This window comes from Phocoena sinus, chromosome X (genome assembly GCF_008692025.1).
Source record: "Phocoena sinus isolate mPhoSin1 chromosome X, mPhoSin1.pri, whole genome shotgun sequence".
NCBI lineage: Eukaryota > Metazoa > Chordata > Mammalia > Artiodactyla > Phocoenidae > Phocoena > Phocoena sinus.
Window position 1 is genome coordinate 8,869,411 of NC_045784.1, and position 16,250 is coordinate 8,885,660.

The window sequence follows — 16,250 nt, forward strand, 5'->3', positions numbered from 1 at the left end:
CAGTAAAATTTAGACCAAGACATCATGCCCGTTACAGAAAGGGGAGCAAAGGTGAGAATGACTTTTGTCTTCCTGTCTGCAAAAATTAAAAATAAAACATCTGAAACAATCAGGGCAGTGTTGCATAAATTCCAGTTTGTCCCCTAATGCAGATTTTAATAAAACAGAACTAATTTAATCTACGTGTGTTAACCTTCTCTGTGAATGTAGAAAGTTACAGAAAATTGTAACCTTCTTCTGACAAAATAAAAGAATACCTACTCAGGAAAAACTTTTAAAAAGACATCATGCCTCAATGGTGTATCCCCAGGATTTGGAAAACCACTGTCAGAACACATATTCCCTCAGTCATTGAATGGAGTCTGATATAAAACACTTTCCCTTATGCGGACACCAGATTAGAAAAATCAGAATCTAGCTGAGCTCACATTTGCGTAAACCGTGAATATGTCATGACATGTATGACAGTCAAAACATTTCTTTGAAGGTGATATCTGGTTGAGCCATAAAGTATGGTGGAGTTTTCTCAGATAGATATGGAACCAGGTGATGAAAAGCAGAATGAGGAGAGAAGAAAATCCCTGCAGAGCACCTTTACATTAAATCATAAAATCCTGAGCTGTATCGTGAAGCCCAAGGCCCTGTCAGATTTACTCTTTGCCATCATCCTGCTCCTATAGGTGTTTCCAGTTGGATTTCTCTAAGTTCCTGAAGCATACTACACTCCTCTTAACTACAGGCCATTCTTTCTACCACCTCCCTTCTTTTTGTTTGGCAAAGGCCTCCTTACCCACTGGCTTCAGTTGAGACATCCCAGACCTCCTTAGTCCTTGTATCAGCTTCCTATGGCAGCTGTGACAAACTATCACAAACATCAAGGCTTAAAACAACACTCACTTATTCTCTTACAGTCCTGGAGATCAGCAGTCTCACTGGGCTAGGATCAAGATGTTGACAGAGCTGCTGTCCTTCTGTAGATTCTAGGGGAGAATCTGTTGCCTTGCCTTTGCTAGCTTCTAGAGGCTGCCCTATTCCTTGGGTCACGGCTCCTTCTTCCATTTTCAAAGCCAACGGTGTAGCATCTTCAAAATCAATCTCTGTGCATGTGTCTCTGTCTCTCTCTCTGTCTCTCTGTCTCTCTCTGTCTCTCTCTCTTTCTACATCTGTCTGTCTGTCTCTCTGGCTGATTCTGTCCTCATGTCTTCTTCTCTAACTCTGAACTTCTTGCCTCTTTCTTATAAGGATCCTTGTGATTACATTAGACTCACCCAGATAATCCAGGATCGTCTCCCCATCTCAAGATCCTTAACTTAATCATATCTGCAAAGTCTCTTTTGCCTTATAAGGTAACATATCCATGGGTTCTGGGAATTAGGACATGGACATCCTTGCGGGGAGGGGCATTATTCTGTACCACAGCCCTCCTGTCATAGTGCCACAGCATTCTGAGGAAGTACAGGGATTTATTTACTGGAAAGTGTTGCTTTCACAAACATGTAAGCACCTTGTGGGGCCGTGCCTGTTTACTCTGCATACATTCCCCAGTGTCTACTGCATAGCCAGCCCTTGATAAATATTTGATGACAACCTGGCTGAGTGGCCAGTTTGGTTCTGTTGGACGAGAATTCCTGGGGAAAGGGGAGGAGGTCAGCTAAGATTATAGCGTGAAAGGCTCTGAAATGACTGGCTAAGCAGTTTGGATTTCATTCTGCACACACTGAGTCCCAGCAAAGGTTTTTACTCAGGGAGTTAACATGATTTCAATAGTGTCTTTGGAGTAGAAAGTCCATAAGCCAGATGGGAAGAGGGGAAACTGAAGGCAGGGTGACCAAGCAGAGGCCACAGCAAATGAGGCCCCAAACTAGGCAGTGACAACGAGAAGGAACAGCTGGAGAGAGATGTAAGAACTTGGACACATTCCTCTTCAAATCCTTTCTAGAATGGAGCGAATGAGAAGTAAACACAACAGGATTTGATAACTTATTAGAGATGACAGGAGAAAAAAAAAAAGAGGGGGAAAACTGAAGACATTCAGAGGGGGAAAACTGAAGACATTCTGGCCTGGTAAAACTAAGCCGGCCTAAGAATGGTGACACCAACCAGAAATAAGGAATACAGAAAATGGAGTGTGCTCAGAGGAAAGGGGGACTGATTCGTTCTGCCTCAGTCACGTAGACTAGGAAGAGCACAGTGGGCATTGTGAGCAGATGTCTTGCAAGAAATCAGAAATAGATGTTAGGAGCTCAAGCACACAGAGTTACGAGTGTCCCCAAGAGGGATGATAGCTGAAGTTGCAAAAGTGAACGAGATCATGAAGGGAGAATGATCTGAATGTAGGGATGCATGGACGACAAGCACAGAAACAGAAGAGCAGGAAGAGACATTACAGACTGAGAAGCAGGCAACGGGGAGGGAGCTGAGACTCTTCTGTGAGTGGTGGGGAAAGGGGGTGGGGGACGGTGCAGAACAATGCTGTCAGTTCTGCCCAGAAGTCCAGCCAAAGGAGGTCGAAGAAAGTCCACGGATTTGGGCACCTTTGAGAAAATTGTTTCATTAAGTAATGGGGATAGAAAAAAGATTGCCAAGGTTCTAGATGTTCATGGTCGCTTCCTTTTTCCAGAAGTTTTGCAGTTAATATTGAGAGTCAAGGAGGACTTCAGGGTTGGTTCTGCCCTCAGCTTGTTGTCTGAGTTTGGGCTTAACCCTTTCAGTCCCTGTATTTTTTTTTTTTTTTTTTTTTTGCGGTACGCGGGCCTCTCACTGTTGTGGCCTCTCCCGTTGCGGAACACAGGCTCTGGAAGCGCAGGCTCAGCGGCCATGGCTCACGGGCCCAGCCGCTCCGCGGCACGTGGGATCTTCCCGGACTGGGCCACGAACCCGTGTCCCCTGCATCGGCAGGCGGACTCTCAACCACTGCGCCACCAGGGAAGCCCTCAGTCCCTGTCTTTAACTATAAAGTAAGGAGGTTGCAACTAGATGCTACCCAAGGTCCTTTTATAGTCTAAAATTTGCTCTTGCCAACCCTCAAATCCCAAAATTCTGGTGGAAGCTCAATTCAATCTGAGAAGAACTTGTCTTCATATTATTCTCTATTTAGGTTAAAAATTACCTTAGAGATTAATCTCCAAAATTTACAAGCAGCTCATGCAGCTCAATATCAAAAAAACAAACAACCCAATCCAAAAACGGGCAGAAGACCTAAATAGACATTTCTCCAAAGAAGATATACGGATTGCCAACAAATACATGAAAGAATGCTCAACGTCATTCATCATTAGAGAAATGCAAATCAAAACTACAATGAGATATCACCTCACACCAGTCAGAATGGCCATCATCAAAAAATCTACAAACAATAAATGCTGGTGAGGGTGTGGAGAAAAAGGAACCCTCTTGCACTGTTGGTGGGAATGTAAATTGATACAGCCACTATGGAGAACAGTATGGAGGTTCCTTAAAAAACCAAAAATAGAACTACCATACGTCCCAGCAATCCCACTACTGGGCATATACCCTGAGAAAACCATAATTCAAAAAGAGTCATGTACCACAATGTTCATTGCAGCTCTATTTACAATAGCCAGGACATGGAAGCAACCTAAGTGTCCATCAACAGATGAATGGATAAAGAAGACGTGGCACATACACTCAATGGAATATTACTCAGCCATAAAAAGAAACAAAATTGAGTTATTTGTAGTGAGGTGGATGGACCTAGAGTCTGTCATACAGAGTGAAGTAAGTCAGAAAGAGAAAAACAAATACCGTACGCTAACACATATATACGGAATCTAAAAAAAAAAAAATGGTCATGAAGAACCAAGGGGCAGGACGGAAATAAAGACGCAGACCTACTAGAGAATGGACTTGAGGACACGGTGAGGGGGAAGGGTAAGCTGGGACAAAGTGAGACAGTGGCATGGACATATATACACTACCAAATGTTAAAACCGATAGCTAGTGGGAAGCAGCCACACAGCACAGGGAGATCAGCTCGGAGCTTTATGACCACCTAGAGGGGTGGGATAGGGAGGGTGGGAGGGAGGGAGACGCAAGAGGGAAGAGATATGGGGATATATGTATAAGTATAGCTGATTCACTTTGCTATAAAGCAGAAACTAACACACCATTGTAAAGCAATTATACTCCAATAAAGGTGTTAAAAAATTTTTTTAGTAAAAATAAAAATTACCTTAGAAATGAAATGAATTGTAGCAGAGAAATACTCCAAGAGAAAGCATATGAAAACTGAATAACTATTTTCCTAAGTTATAAATTCTTAGGCCATTATGTTGATTTCAGACATAATTCCTTGTAAAATGCCCTTTGTCAATTTCCTGTTTGAAGCTGTCTTACTCTAATTACTTCCTCTTTGGTGACATGGGTGAGCCTCTATTTTTAATCACAATATTCCTCTCTGCCCATGTTTTCAATTTTAATTCCAGTTTCTGTCATTACATATTTACAATTCAATTCTTTCTTACACATATATTGAGACACCCCATATTTTTTCCTATCCTCTATACCTTTCAAAAAGGTATTTTTTCCAATTCAAAGTCTTGGTTGACATATACCTGGAAAAAAGAAAAAATGACAGAGTAAAGCCAGAAACATGAGAGAAAGTGGTACCGGAAAGCAAAACCTAGAATTCAGTTTCTTGTATAAAGTAATAAATTGTACAGCGTTTCTCAACCTCAGTGCTACTGAAAAGCTGAGCAGGATAATCATTTGTTGTGGCAGTCTGTCCCGTGCACTGCAGAACAATTAGCAGTATCCCTGGCCTCTGTCCATCAGATGCCGGTAGCACACACCCCCTGCCTCAACTCTGGCAACTGAAAACACCAACAGGTATTGCCAAATGTGTCCAGGCTGCAAACCCACCCCTTGGTTGAAAACCAGTGGTCTACAGACACCAACCTATTCGAAGTAGTTCAACAGTGCAAGAAAACAATTTGCTAAAGTGGAAAAGTAAGAAATACAGAAGTATTATGTTTCTATGGCAACTCCCATTTGTTTGCAGGATGCTTGGCGTGGTTTCCCCATGCCTACCTCCTCTGAGTATCTGTCCTCCTGCTTATTTCACGCTACTGATGCATTGCCCCAACAAACACTAGAGTGATCTCTCTAAAACACATATCCAATCTTGTTACACACTCAGGCTTAAAAATCACCAATTTACCCCATTCTCCACCGCAGGGTTTCTCAGCCTGGGCACTATTGACATTGAGGGCCAGATAATTCTTTGCTGTGGGCGCTGTCCTGTGCCTAGTAGAGTGTTTAGCAGCGTCCCTGGATTCTCCCCCACTAGATGCCACTAGCACCTCCCCTGTTAGTCGGCAGAATAATGTCCCACCAAAGATACCCACGTCCTATCTCTGGAACCTGTGAATATGTTAGCTTACACGGCAAGGGGGAATTAAGGCTGCAGGTAGAATTAAAGGTTGCTAATCAACTGACCTTAAAACAATGAGATTGCACAGGGAGATCAGCTCGGTGCTTTGTGACCACCTAGAGGGGTGGGATAGGGAGGGTGGAAGGGAGACACAAGAGGGAGGAGATACGGGGATATATGTATAAGTAAAGCTGATTCACTTTGTTATATAGCAGAAGCTAACACGCTGTTGTCGAGCAATTATACTCCAATAAAGACGTTTAAAAAAATGACATTATCTTGGATTATCCAGGTGAGCTCTATGTAATCACAAGCACCCTTAAGAGAGCCTGAGGAAGAAATGACTGGAAGAAGAGTCAAAGAGATGCAACATGGCTGGCATTGAAGATGGAGGCAGGGGGACACTGGAAAAGCAAAGGAAACAGACCCTAGCGCCTTCAGAAGGAACACAGCTCTGCCAACACCTTGACTTTAGCCCAAGGAGACCTATTTCAGACTTCGGACCTCCACAAGTATAAGATAATAAATTTGTGTTGCTCAAACCCATATGTTTGGGGTAATTTGTTACAGCTGCAAAATGAAGGTAATAACGTCACCACCCCCAGTGGTGACAACCAAAACTGTCTTTGGACATTGCTAAATGTCCCCTGGGAACAAACTGTCTCCAGGTTGAGAAGCACTGCTCTACAAAACAGAGTCCAAACTCCTGAGACATGCACAGTGGGGCTCTTCATAATTAATGCTACCCAACCTGTTGAATACTATTATCCAACACACAGTGAGATACAGCCTATGCTCCAGGCACGCCAAACTTCTAACTTCAAAAACACTCTATCAATACATCCTTTCACTTCCCTGCAGATTTGATGTCAAGAGGTGCTTTGGTCCTCCTGCCATTTCTACCTGAGCCTATAGTTACTTATTATTCCACAAACAGGTGTCTAATTTCTGGTCTCATTAGGTTGTTATATAAAAAGCCATGTGGTTGCTACATACATTAAACCGCATATATCTTAACCTCCTCCTCCAAACAAATTATTGCACTTAAGCCCCTCTAAGTCCTCTCTGTTGGAAACTCTAGCGTCACCAACACCTCTGTGCCTTTGCAGGTCCACTCCTTTCTATTTCATCAAGGAATCACTTCCCTTCTTCTTCTAAGTGGCAGTCACCCTTGAAGATCAAGTTCAAGTGTTCTCTGCACAGTGAAGCCTTTCAGGACTCCCCAAAGCACGGAGAATCACATCCCCCAGTCCCTGATTGTGCTGACCCTCTGCACTGCAGCTATTGGTTGACTCATCCATTCGCCTCCTTGGACTCTTTAAGGGGCGACACCATATTTTAGCCTCTCTGCATTCCTGGTACATAGAGAAATGCTTGTGCTCAAGAAGTTCTTGGGGCATAAATGAAGAAAAGAAGTCATGAAGAGAGAAATAATTTTAGTTATGGGTTATCGAGGCTGGCAAACTCTATGTCAGCTACGAGCATAATCTCAGCTCTGATCCAAAAGAATTAGGAGAACCCCAGAGTTAGAATGAGACCTTACTCCCTTGTTTATGATCCGAGTCAAGGACAGAGCCTGGCTGCTAAGAACAAAGTTGAGAAGTGTATACCAATTGTGTTACCATGTACCATTTATCCCTTCGTCTTCTCCCTTTTTCTACTCAATAGATATTCTACTCAGCATGTCCATGAATCAGTTTTTGTTAAAGCAATCCTAAAACACGCAGTAAGGAAATACTGAGTTGTAGCTGACTTTGTCTAACACCTCCTGGTTTTAGGCCATAAAAATGCCATTTGTGAGCTTTGAGTGAGCACAAGGCACAGAGCTACAGGCATTTATGCGAGTCTTGGGAGCAGGTGCCCTTGTACGAACAATTTAGTTTAAAACCAGAGAACCTGCTCAAAGAACTAAGTAGAAGTGGACGTGATCCATTACTGGCTCCACCTGAACGAAGGTGAATTCTCAGGTTTGCCTATGGATTCAATGGAAGAGAAGCTGAAAAGCTGAATAAACCATAAGAGATCCGTGGAATCTGCACGCAACACTCAAGAGGGATCCACGTGCTTTTGGAATGGGAAGACGTCCCCGAGGAAACTTTCTGCCAGCTGAAAGCACTCTGTGGGCTGTCAAGATGGCCATCATGGGGGGGCTACATTCAACTCACTGGTGTAGTAGTTCTCAGCTGGGGCAGTTTTGACCCTCAGAAGACATCCAGCAGTGCCTGCAGACACTTTTCATTGTCACACTGGTGGGGAGGCTGCTATTCGCACCTAGTGGGTAGAGGCCCAGGATGCTGCTGAACTTCCTACAATGCACAGGACAGTGCCCAAAGCAAAGAATCGTTCAGCCACAACTGTCCACAGCGCAGAGGCAGAGAAACCCTGAACCAGAGCAACCAGGGAAAGCATAAGAACCAAGTCTGTACGATCCAAATCTCCCCTCCAGGGCCCATAAGTAACCTTGCAAGGTGTTCATTTGCCGGACTTTTGGCATCATTAGTAAAGATTCTCTTTTAGGACAAAGGACCTAGCTTGCTTTCAAACGAGAAGGACAAGCAGTGCTCAATAGGACGAATTTCCTTGGTTTTTGAGAGGGTTCCAGGGCCTTAAACCTTTGAAAGGTAACCCAAGCCATTAAATTCCAGACCCCGGGGTTACGTTAGGGTATCTGGGACTCTATTAAACAAAACCAGCCTTGGACCTTCATGCCAGGATTCCATCCGGTCATTCCATGTCTGCCTCAAGAATAAAGGGATCACACACACACACACGAACATTTTATGAGAAAATTTTGTTCTTTTGCTAGATGGCTATGTACTTAGTTTTAACCACTGAAAAGAGGTGAAAGTCATGGTGGGTGAGCTTGCAGACTGCCCCTACGCTGCACAGAACAGCTTGAAGCCACCCAGTATTGATGAAGTTCAGGTACTTGTCCATTAATTATGAAATTTTAATGGATAAGAAGAAAATTTCTAACCAGTTGTGATCATCTACAGTAGACTGCCTTTCGGTCATAAGAGCAACAAACAGCATCTATACACTATATTCCAAGTATGTACAGTTGCTAAGAAAAGCAGAGACGTTCTTAGTGGTGTAATTGGTTGAAACATGAATGTCAGTGGCTATCCAGTCCAAGAACTTGGCTTGCTTTTGCAGTTCTCTCAACTCCTACAGATTGATCTGATAATGTGTGCTTCTGATATAGAGTAGGAATCCAGGCCCTTCTAAAGACCAACAGAAATTCAACATTTATTCTTGACCCTCTTTCTAATGCTAAGTTCCCTGGTTTGGAGAGAATCTCTTGCTTCCTACTTGACTTTTCTCTCTACTGCCTATCTTCCTCAAGAAAATGGGCAGAACAGTCAGCAGTGTTTGTTAGTTTTTGTAATCCATGCTCCCCACCCAACAGCAGCAGTTACTTGGACACAGTAACTAATATTTTACTAATATGTGATGCGAGTATTTCTGATAAATACTGCTGATTTTTCTAAGGCAGTCTAATAAAAGCCAAAATTCCACAGTCACTCACGTTAACAGAGCAAGGTATGATGTTGGATACTATTTTCTAGCTGTTTTTCTTGGTTGTGTTTCCTTTATTTAGTCTAAATCTCCAGCAATTACATGGTATTTCATTTCATTTCTGTAATTCTAACTGTACTTTAAAACATTTAATTACAATGGATGGAATCTCTCCTTATGGAAACAGATCCAAGGCAAATCTATAGAGTTTGTGGACTGAAAGAGATTAGGAGTTGTTCATTTTTAAAACAACTAGTATTTATTCTCTAAAAGCATGCAGCTTTCCAAGTACCCATCAACCACAGTTTCCCATTAGCTCTGTTCTCCACTCTTCTAAACCAGAGAGCAAACGTTTTTAAAGGTACCAAATACCTCCCTCTGAGCTCCCTATTTACTAACGATTCCTGATTCATGTATATTTCACTACTCGTAGCCCTTAGTGGAATCTGGGCATATTTCCATGATCTTTCATAGCCTTAAGCAGAGATTTTTTTTTTCTCCAGGATTAAACTAGTACTCAGTACCATAGATCTCTGAAATCAGACCTTTAGGGAGAAGAAAAGATCAAAACTAGAGAATTCTAGTAGTTACTCCCTCAAACACACAGACCTACACACACACGTATCAACAACACCCTCGAGAATAATGTTCCTGAATTCTCTGTAAAACAACCAGATGGCAGAAACATTTCAAAATATATTTCCTCCAATCCTGACAAACAGCTTGGAAATAGATCATTTGAGTTCCAAAAAAATATCAACATTGGGTGAAGGAATAAGATGACCCTTGGAAATCACCTGCAGCACAAAAAGGAAAGCACCTCTTCCTCTAGCTCCTACCACTGCTCCAAAGGGGAGCCAAGAAGTCCTAAGAAGACACGTGTGGGTGGCCACTAGGGACGTCCCATTTGCAGACACCGTTTAACCAGCCAAAGAGGAACAGCCACACCAGGAAAACCCCTCAGTGGGTCCCTGGCTCTGTAACTGAGAAGGAATTAAAGAACTGCCTAGGTGTCCAGCCTTGGGCCATGAGGACACGAGGCACCGGACCCTACCTCAGACTTCCACACGACATAGGGTTGGCCGTGGCTGTCGGGTGGGGACTGGAACTTTCTTTGCTGGAGCCACCTCCTGGGAGAAGCGAAGATGCCGTTGGGGCCTCCCCCGGAGGAGCAGAGGATGGTGCTGCGGCCGCTGCCCGGCCCGGCTAGGACTGTAGGCAGGTCCCATACCATGCTCTTCTTGAGGCCGCTGCGACCAAGGGGGACCTCATAGTCAAAGTGGAAGCTGCCAGAAGGTGACTTCTCCAGCGGGGTGCTGGGTGTGGAGAAGGACGAGCAGAGGGGTCTAGGGGACGGGAGTCGGTTGACCCGGGGAGGCGGGCCCCGCGGAGAGGACGCCAAGCGAGAGCCGAGACCCTCGGCCAGGGACAGCGGGGAGCAGACGCGGCCCCCAGTGGCCCCCCGCGAGCCGCCCTCTGAGCCCGCCTCGCCCCCGCCGCCGCCGATCAGAGCCGGGTCCAGGCTGCGGGTCTGGCGAAGCTTCCTCTTGGAGAAGCCCTTGGCCGAGGCCGCGCTGCCCGAGGCCGGCGAGGAGCAGGAGAAGACGCTGTGGAGTAGGCTCTGCGCGGACATCTCGGCGGGGCTGTGCCTGAGGGCCACCCTCTTCCAGCTCTCGGAACTGCTAGCGCTTTGGGGCGCAGAAAACAAGGGGGCTCAGGCAAGGCTGCCAGACGGGGTCGGACCAAGGCTCGCCGAGGCCGGTGGAGGGCAGTTCCCGGCTCACGCGCCACCAGCGCGCTCCAAGTGCCCCGGCAGGGGCAGAAGCAGGAGATCCATCACCAGCCTTCTAGGAAAAGGGGTGAGGACGGAGGGCTCCTTCGGTCGCCAGAACTTTCTCCCAGAGCCTAAGTCACGAAAAGGGTAAGGAAGAGGAGGAGGAAGGTCAGGCGCTCGCTGGGTGCCCAGCTCCGGCGGCCAGCGCCACTCCCCCTTCCCAGCTGAGGCAGGAGATGCCGCGCTCCCGCTCCCAGACTCTGGACAGCCTCGAAGTCTCCAGCAAGCTCCTCCTCGCGCCCTAAGGACGGTCCCGAGGGCTGGGGAGGAGGCCTCCTGGGCGTGCGCCCAGGGCGCGTCCCTCGCGCTCTCGGCTTAGTGAGAGGGACTTCCTCCCGCGCTGGAGCTGGGCACCCGGGCTGCGCCCCCGTGCACCGTCGCCGTATCCGGGCCTCTGAAGCTACGCGTCTGGCCGCCACTTGGCTGCTGCGCCCACTCCTCTGACTGGCTAGGCGCAAGAATGTCTCCAAGCTCCAGGTTCCCCCGAGGTGCCAGTCTCGCTACAAAGCGGGGACACGGAGCGCGCAGCGCCCAGGGCCTTCCAAGGGCTGAGCGGCTAGGGTGGGAGAGAATTCCCAGCTGAGCTCAGGGAGCTAAGGGGACAACCACAGGGTCGGCTGTCCATGACCCGCCGGAGAGGGGCTCTTGATATTCTCAGCCCAGCCTTGGGCCCAGGGCAGGCGCGGAGATGTCCCCGCACGCTCGCGCTAGACGCAGCGGGAAGGGGGCGGCCCGGACGGGTAGGGCGGGAGGGAAGCCAGGTCTGGAGCTGGGGTGGAGCCAGGAGCAGGAGAAAGCAGAACGTGGAGTTCTCCAGGCACCAAACCTGGGAGCGGAGCAGCGAGATCACCGCTCACCACCGGTACCGGGTCTCCTGGGGAGAAAGCCCCGAGGGCGGAAGTGCTGACCTTCTCCCCCGTCTCCCCTCCCCCAAATCGAAGGGGGCGCCAGCTCCACTCACGTTTCTGGAAAGGAAGGGAAGTGTCAGATTGCACCCCACCCACTGGTGTCAGATGGATAATAGCCCAAGGCGGCTGCTCTGAAGCTGGAGATAAATCTCCTGCCTTCCTTTTCTCCGCCCTGCTGTGTTTGTTTTTAAAAAGGAAGGATAGAGACTCAGTTCAGATGTAGTGGCTGCCGATGAATGGGCTGGAGATGGGGACCTACTAAGAAAAGGAGGGGAAAAGCGAGGGGTCCTCGCCATGTAAGGGTCGTGCAGCCACTGTACTAGAGGAGGAGGGGTGAGTGAGGCCGAGCAGGGGGCAGGCGCCCGGCGCAGCGTCAGCCCAAAGGCTGCGGAGATTGGCGCTCACAAAGCGATCGGTCTCCGGGTTCTGCTGTGGGACGCCTTTGGGCGCAGCGCGCAGCGGCCACATTCCTGGGAAGCTGGAAAACGCTGGCGATGTCAATGTTCCCTGCTTGAAAACAAGTCTGGGAGCACCTTCCCCCGCTACTGTCCCACCCCTAGAATTTATAAAGCGCGAAGCCTCGCCCGCTTCTCGGAGGGCTTTCTGACGTTAACATTTAAGTTTTGCGACGCATCTCACAACCATCTCAGCAGTGGAGCAGAGAGAATGTTGGAAATGCCTGCGTACTTTATTTAACTGTGTTCGTGTGTCCTCTTTTACCACTTCTGGGTGAAGAGAACTTTATACAAATGTAAAGGTGACTTTCTTTTACCATTACTTTTATTAAAGAAAAAAAAACTTACAGTGAACTTATAAATACAAGTGTTTGACACAAACATTCGCCGTGCTGTGTATAACATCAGAATTGTCCAACTTTGATTTTGGAAGGCTTGTTTCATTCCCTATAAAGTTTTCAGGGGGAAATTCAATGTCTTTCTCTTCTTAAAAAACGTGTTCGACGGTCCTAGATGTTTGACTGTCTAGGAGGGGTCACATCATGAAATCTCATTAACAGAAGAATTCGATACCTCCATAAAGGGCTTCATTCGGACCCCAGGATTTCTGACCTACCGGTTTTTGTAAACGCAGCGGGACCCACTGCGCTCAGGGAGTTCCCTCCTGTAACTTTCTGACCTATCTGCTGCCACAAGACAAAAATGAGATACAAATTTCCCATCACCCTCAATGCCACCCAACTCTTCTCACCCTGAAACATAAGTACTCTTTCCAGTGGCTGACGATTAGATGTGCTGCAGAGACACACAGCCTTTAAAATTGCTTACTTTCCTGCATGACTACACACACCAAATGACATTTGGGGGATTGCTGTCATTTGCTTTCTCCCCTCCTCAAACAAGTCACAGTCGAAGTAAAAGAGGGCAGGTCTTGCCTGCCCTTTCCTTAGTTAACAATATCATGTAACTTGTCACTAGTAAACACTTAATGTCTCTACCATTTGGATACCAGTGCATGGAACTGCTTATGCTTCACTGGATTTTGGCATTTGGAGTAGATGGTTAGCAAAGTCACACGTCACAGGACCACTTACAACTCAGGTGGTTAAGCAAATGTAATTTATAATTTATATATGTGCTATTTCTCTAAGCCCAAAAGATGACCGTGGGGTTGAAAATGCAACCCTGCCACAATGATGTAGGGCTAATAAGAATACCCTCCAGGCAGGAAGGCATACATGCTTGGTCATGGATGTTGGGGAGCCAGTGAGCAGAGGGACTGTTCTATTGGCACTTCAGGCTTAGAGCAAACGCATCCAGTTCATTCATCATCTTATTTCCAACAGGTCCTGACTCTCCATTAGCCTGGAGCTTGCCTCAGCATAGGGAACAATGAATAAATTGTTTTGAATATCCATAAGTTAAGCTCTGGCTCCTTTTTAAAAACCCGCTGTAAGTGTATATGCTTTCAAAACACACGGGGAAAATGTAATGGCACTTCTGGAAAGAAAGATTTTATAAGAAAATTATTTGGATTTTTTAACGATATTTTTTAAACTATTGTGATTTCCAATCTGACTGCTATTAGGCTTATTTTGCACTCATTTTGGTGTATGGCTTATTCATTCATTCCTATTTAGGGCATCCTACTTTACTGTTGTTTGTTATACAATCCCTTTGCTTAAACAGATCCAACTCACACTGGCCTTTCTGACTGACTGCCATTTTATGCCAGACATGATTAAGGAAGATATGGGTTTCATTTACCAATTTCCAAAATAACTGGTTTGGGCTTCCCTGGTGGCGCAGTGGTTGAGAGTCCGCCTGCCGATGCAGGGGACACAGGTTCATGCCCGGGTCCGGGAGGATCCCACGTGCCGCGGAGCGGCTGGGCCCGTGAGCCATGGCCGCTGGGCCTGCACGTCCGGAGCCTGTGCTCCGCAACAGGAGAGGCCGCCACAGTGAGAGGCCCGCCTATCGCAAAATAAATAAATAAACAATGACTGGTTTTGTTATGTTGATCCCCAGAATCTTTCTTACAATTCATCAGCCTGCTTCAGAGGCAATATAACTGGTAGTCTAGAAATAAATCGTTTTGAATGCATATACTTTAAAACTCAGGTGTCTAAGACTTTGCTCCTTTATTCGGCCATTTGATGTTGAAAAGTAGTGTCCATACTTGCTTTTGGTTTTGTTTTTTTCCTCAGAGCTGTTCATTCCCTATTGTAATTACCCTAGAAACTCAGGATAAAAAATATATCTGTTCCATCTGGTCATGGCACAAGAATATTCTAATGAAAGTTCTAGAGACCTTGGTCTGACATCAAGGTATCCTCTTATCAAGGATCCTCGAAAATTCATCAGTGTTCTTTCTATTCCCTTAAGACACTGTTCTACAAACACATACATCTTACTACCAAAGAATATATTCTGCTAAACCTAAATTTCCCTTTTCTTAACTTTATCCCTTGAAATTTTTCTTATCTCCAGCCAAAATTCCTCTTTCCCCTTGGTGTCTAGACCCTCAAGCTATCTGTAGATTTCTATCATGCCCCTTGGGTCTGACTTTGTGGTTTGGCTACACTATAAAGTTCATATTTTCCTTTAAAACCATCATTGTAGATGATCTCCTCTGGACTGCCTCCAGTTGCTTATTTCTTTGTAGTCCTGAGGTCCAATATTCCAGGTTAGGGCATCCTATTTTGCCCTTGTTTCTTATGTAATCCCATTGCTTATAGAGTCCCAAATCACACTGAACTTCCTGATTGACTGCCATATAATATTTCAGACTTCTATCTGATTGGCTCCCAAGTCAGGCAACATCACTGATTTTTGTTTCATCCTGCCCATGTCTCTCAAACTGATTGTGATCCCTCTGATATCATTTCTTCATTCTTAGTGGTATCTGGGGTAAACAATTCACAGCATCTCACTCTCCCATAGAAGAAGTCAAAGGTTCTGCCTCCAAGCTACTGAAACATGAAAAGGAGGACATAATTTTAATCTGTGTGATGTGGAATATATGAGAAGCGGGTGGAGAACTTTTACAGGACTTAAGAATTCTAATTACATTAAATAGCAATAGTGCCCCATGCCTAAACTACTTTTGATTATAAGCTAGGAATTTTTTGCAGCTGAACCAAGAGTGTTTCTCTGAATTCCTATTCTAGGATCTCCCTGAACGAATATAATAGCCAAGAACTTAAATTACAAATGACGGATAACAGCAGAGGTAAATTTCAAGTCGCAGGATAATCCTGTATGAGTAAGATTAGCAAAAACTCACTTTGTTAAACACCAACCCAGCACTGAGGAACACTGATCACTTTCCAAAGACGGAAATGGTGTCATAGTTATTCTCTAGATGGTGAATAAAATGATTTGCAAGATAAAAGGGTATTTGAGAGACTGAGTCCTAACTGGTACTGTGATGTGAAAAGACTAAGATATAAGTTCAACTCTCTACCTTAGAGAACAATTTAATATTATAATACCTAAAGAAATATCCAGAAAAAAATATGTATGCCAACACTAACGGGAAAAAGCACGGAACATGTCCACACCATTTGGTAACTCGAATTTAGTGTTGTAGTCAAGATTATCTACTCAAACAGCCTGGTCCTAACCCTTCAATCAATTGTTAATATAACAATGTAAGAACAACTAACACTTGTTGGAACTTCCTATATGGCAGGCACTGGGCTGAAAATATGCATGCATTATCCAAATCAACAGATACACACACACACACACACACACACACACACACACACACACAGAGCTATAATACTTAACCCCCGGTTCTACAGATGAAGAAAACCAAGATCTAGAAGAATCTAAACCCCTAGTTAAGTGGCAGAGCTAGTATTCAGATCCATGTGATCTAACCTCAACTTCTAACTCTTGCAGAACTAGAATTGCAGATTAAGAAGCCTTTCAATTTGGAAGTGCTTTGGGACCATGTCTGAATGGATTTCAATTTGTTGATTTCTTATCTAGCTGTGTGACCTTGAGCACATCACTTCACAACTTTCATCCTCACTTCCCAGTCTGCGAAATCATGTTCACTTCAAAAGGCTGTCGAGATGAGTAAAGGACCTAATGTATGCAGCACGCTTAGCACAGAGCATCGTGGAGAGAAC

The 16,250-nt window shown here is 45.5% G+C and overlaps 1 protein-coding gene across 2 annotated transcripts in view; it reads right to left on the reverse strand.

The window, feature by feature from the left end:
* Positions 1–11,445, reverse strand: part of ARHGAP6 (Rho GTPase activating protein 6) — a 488,732-nt gene extending 477,287 nt beyond the window's left edge. The window contains exon 1 of one of the 2 annotated variants that reach the window (XM_032620346.1): positions 9,966–11,445. In XM_032620346.1, coding sequence (XP_032476237.1) covers positions 9,966–10,544 — 579 coding nt within the window. In that variant the 5' untranslated portion in view covers positions 10,545–11,445. The remainder of the gene's footprint in view (positions 1–9,965) is intronic. The other variant, XM_032620347.1, reaches the window with a different exon arrangement.
* Between the last annotated feature and the right edge of the window lie 4,805 nt (positions 11,446–16,250).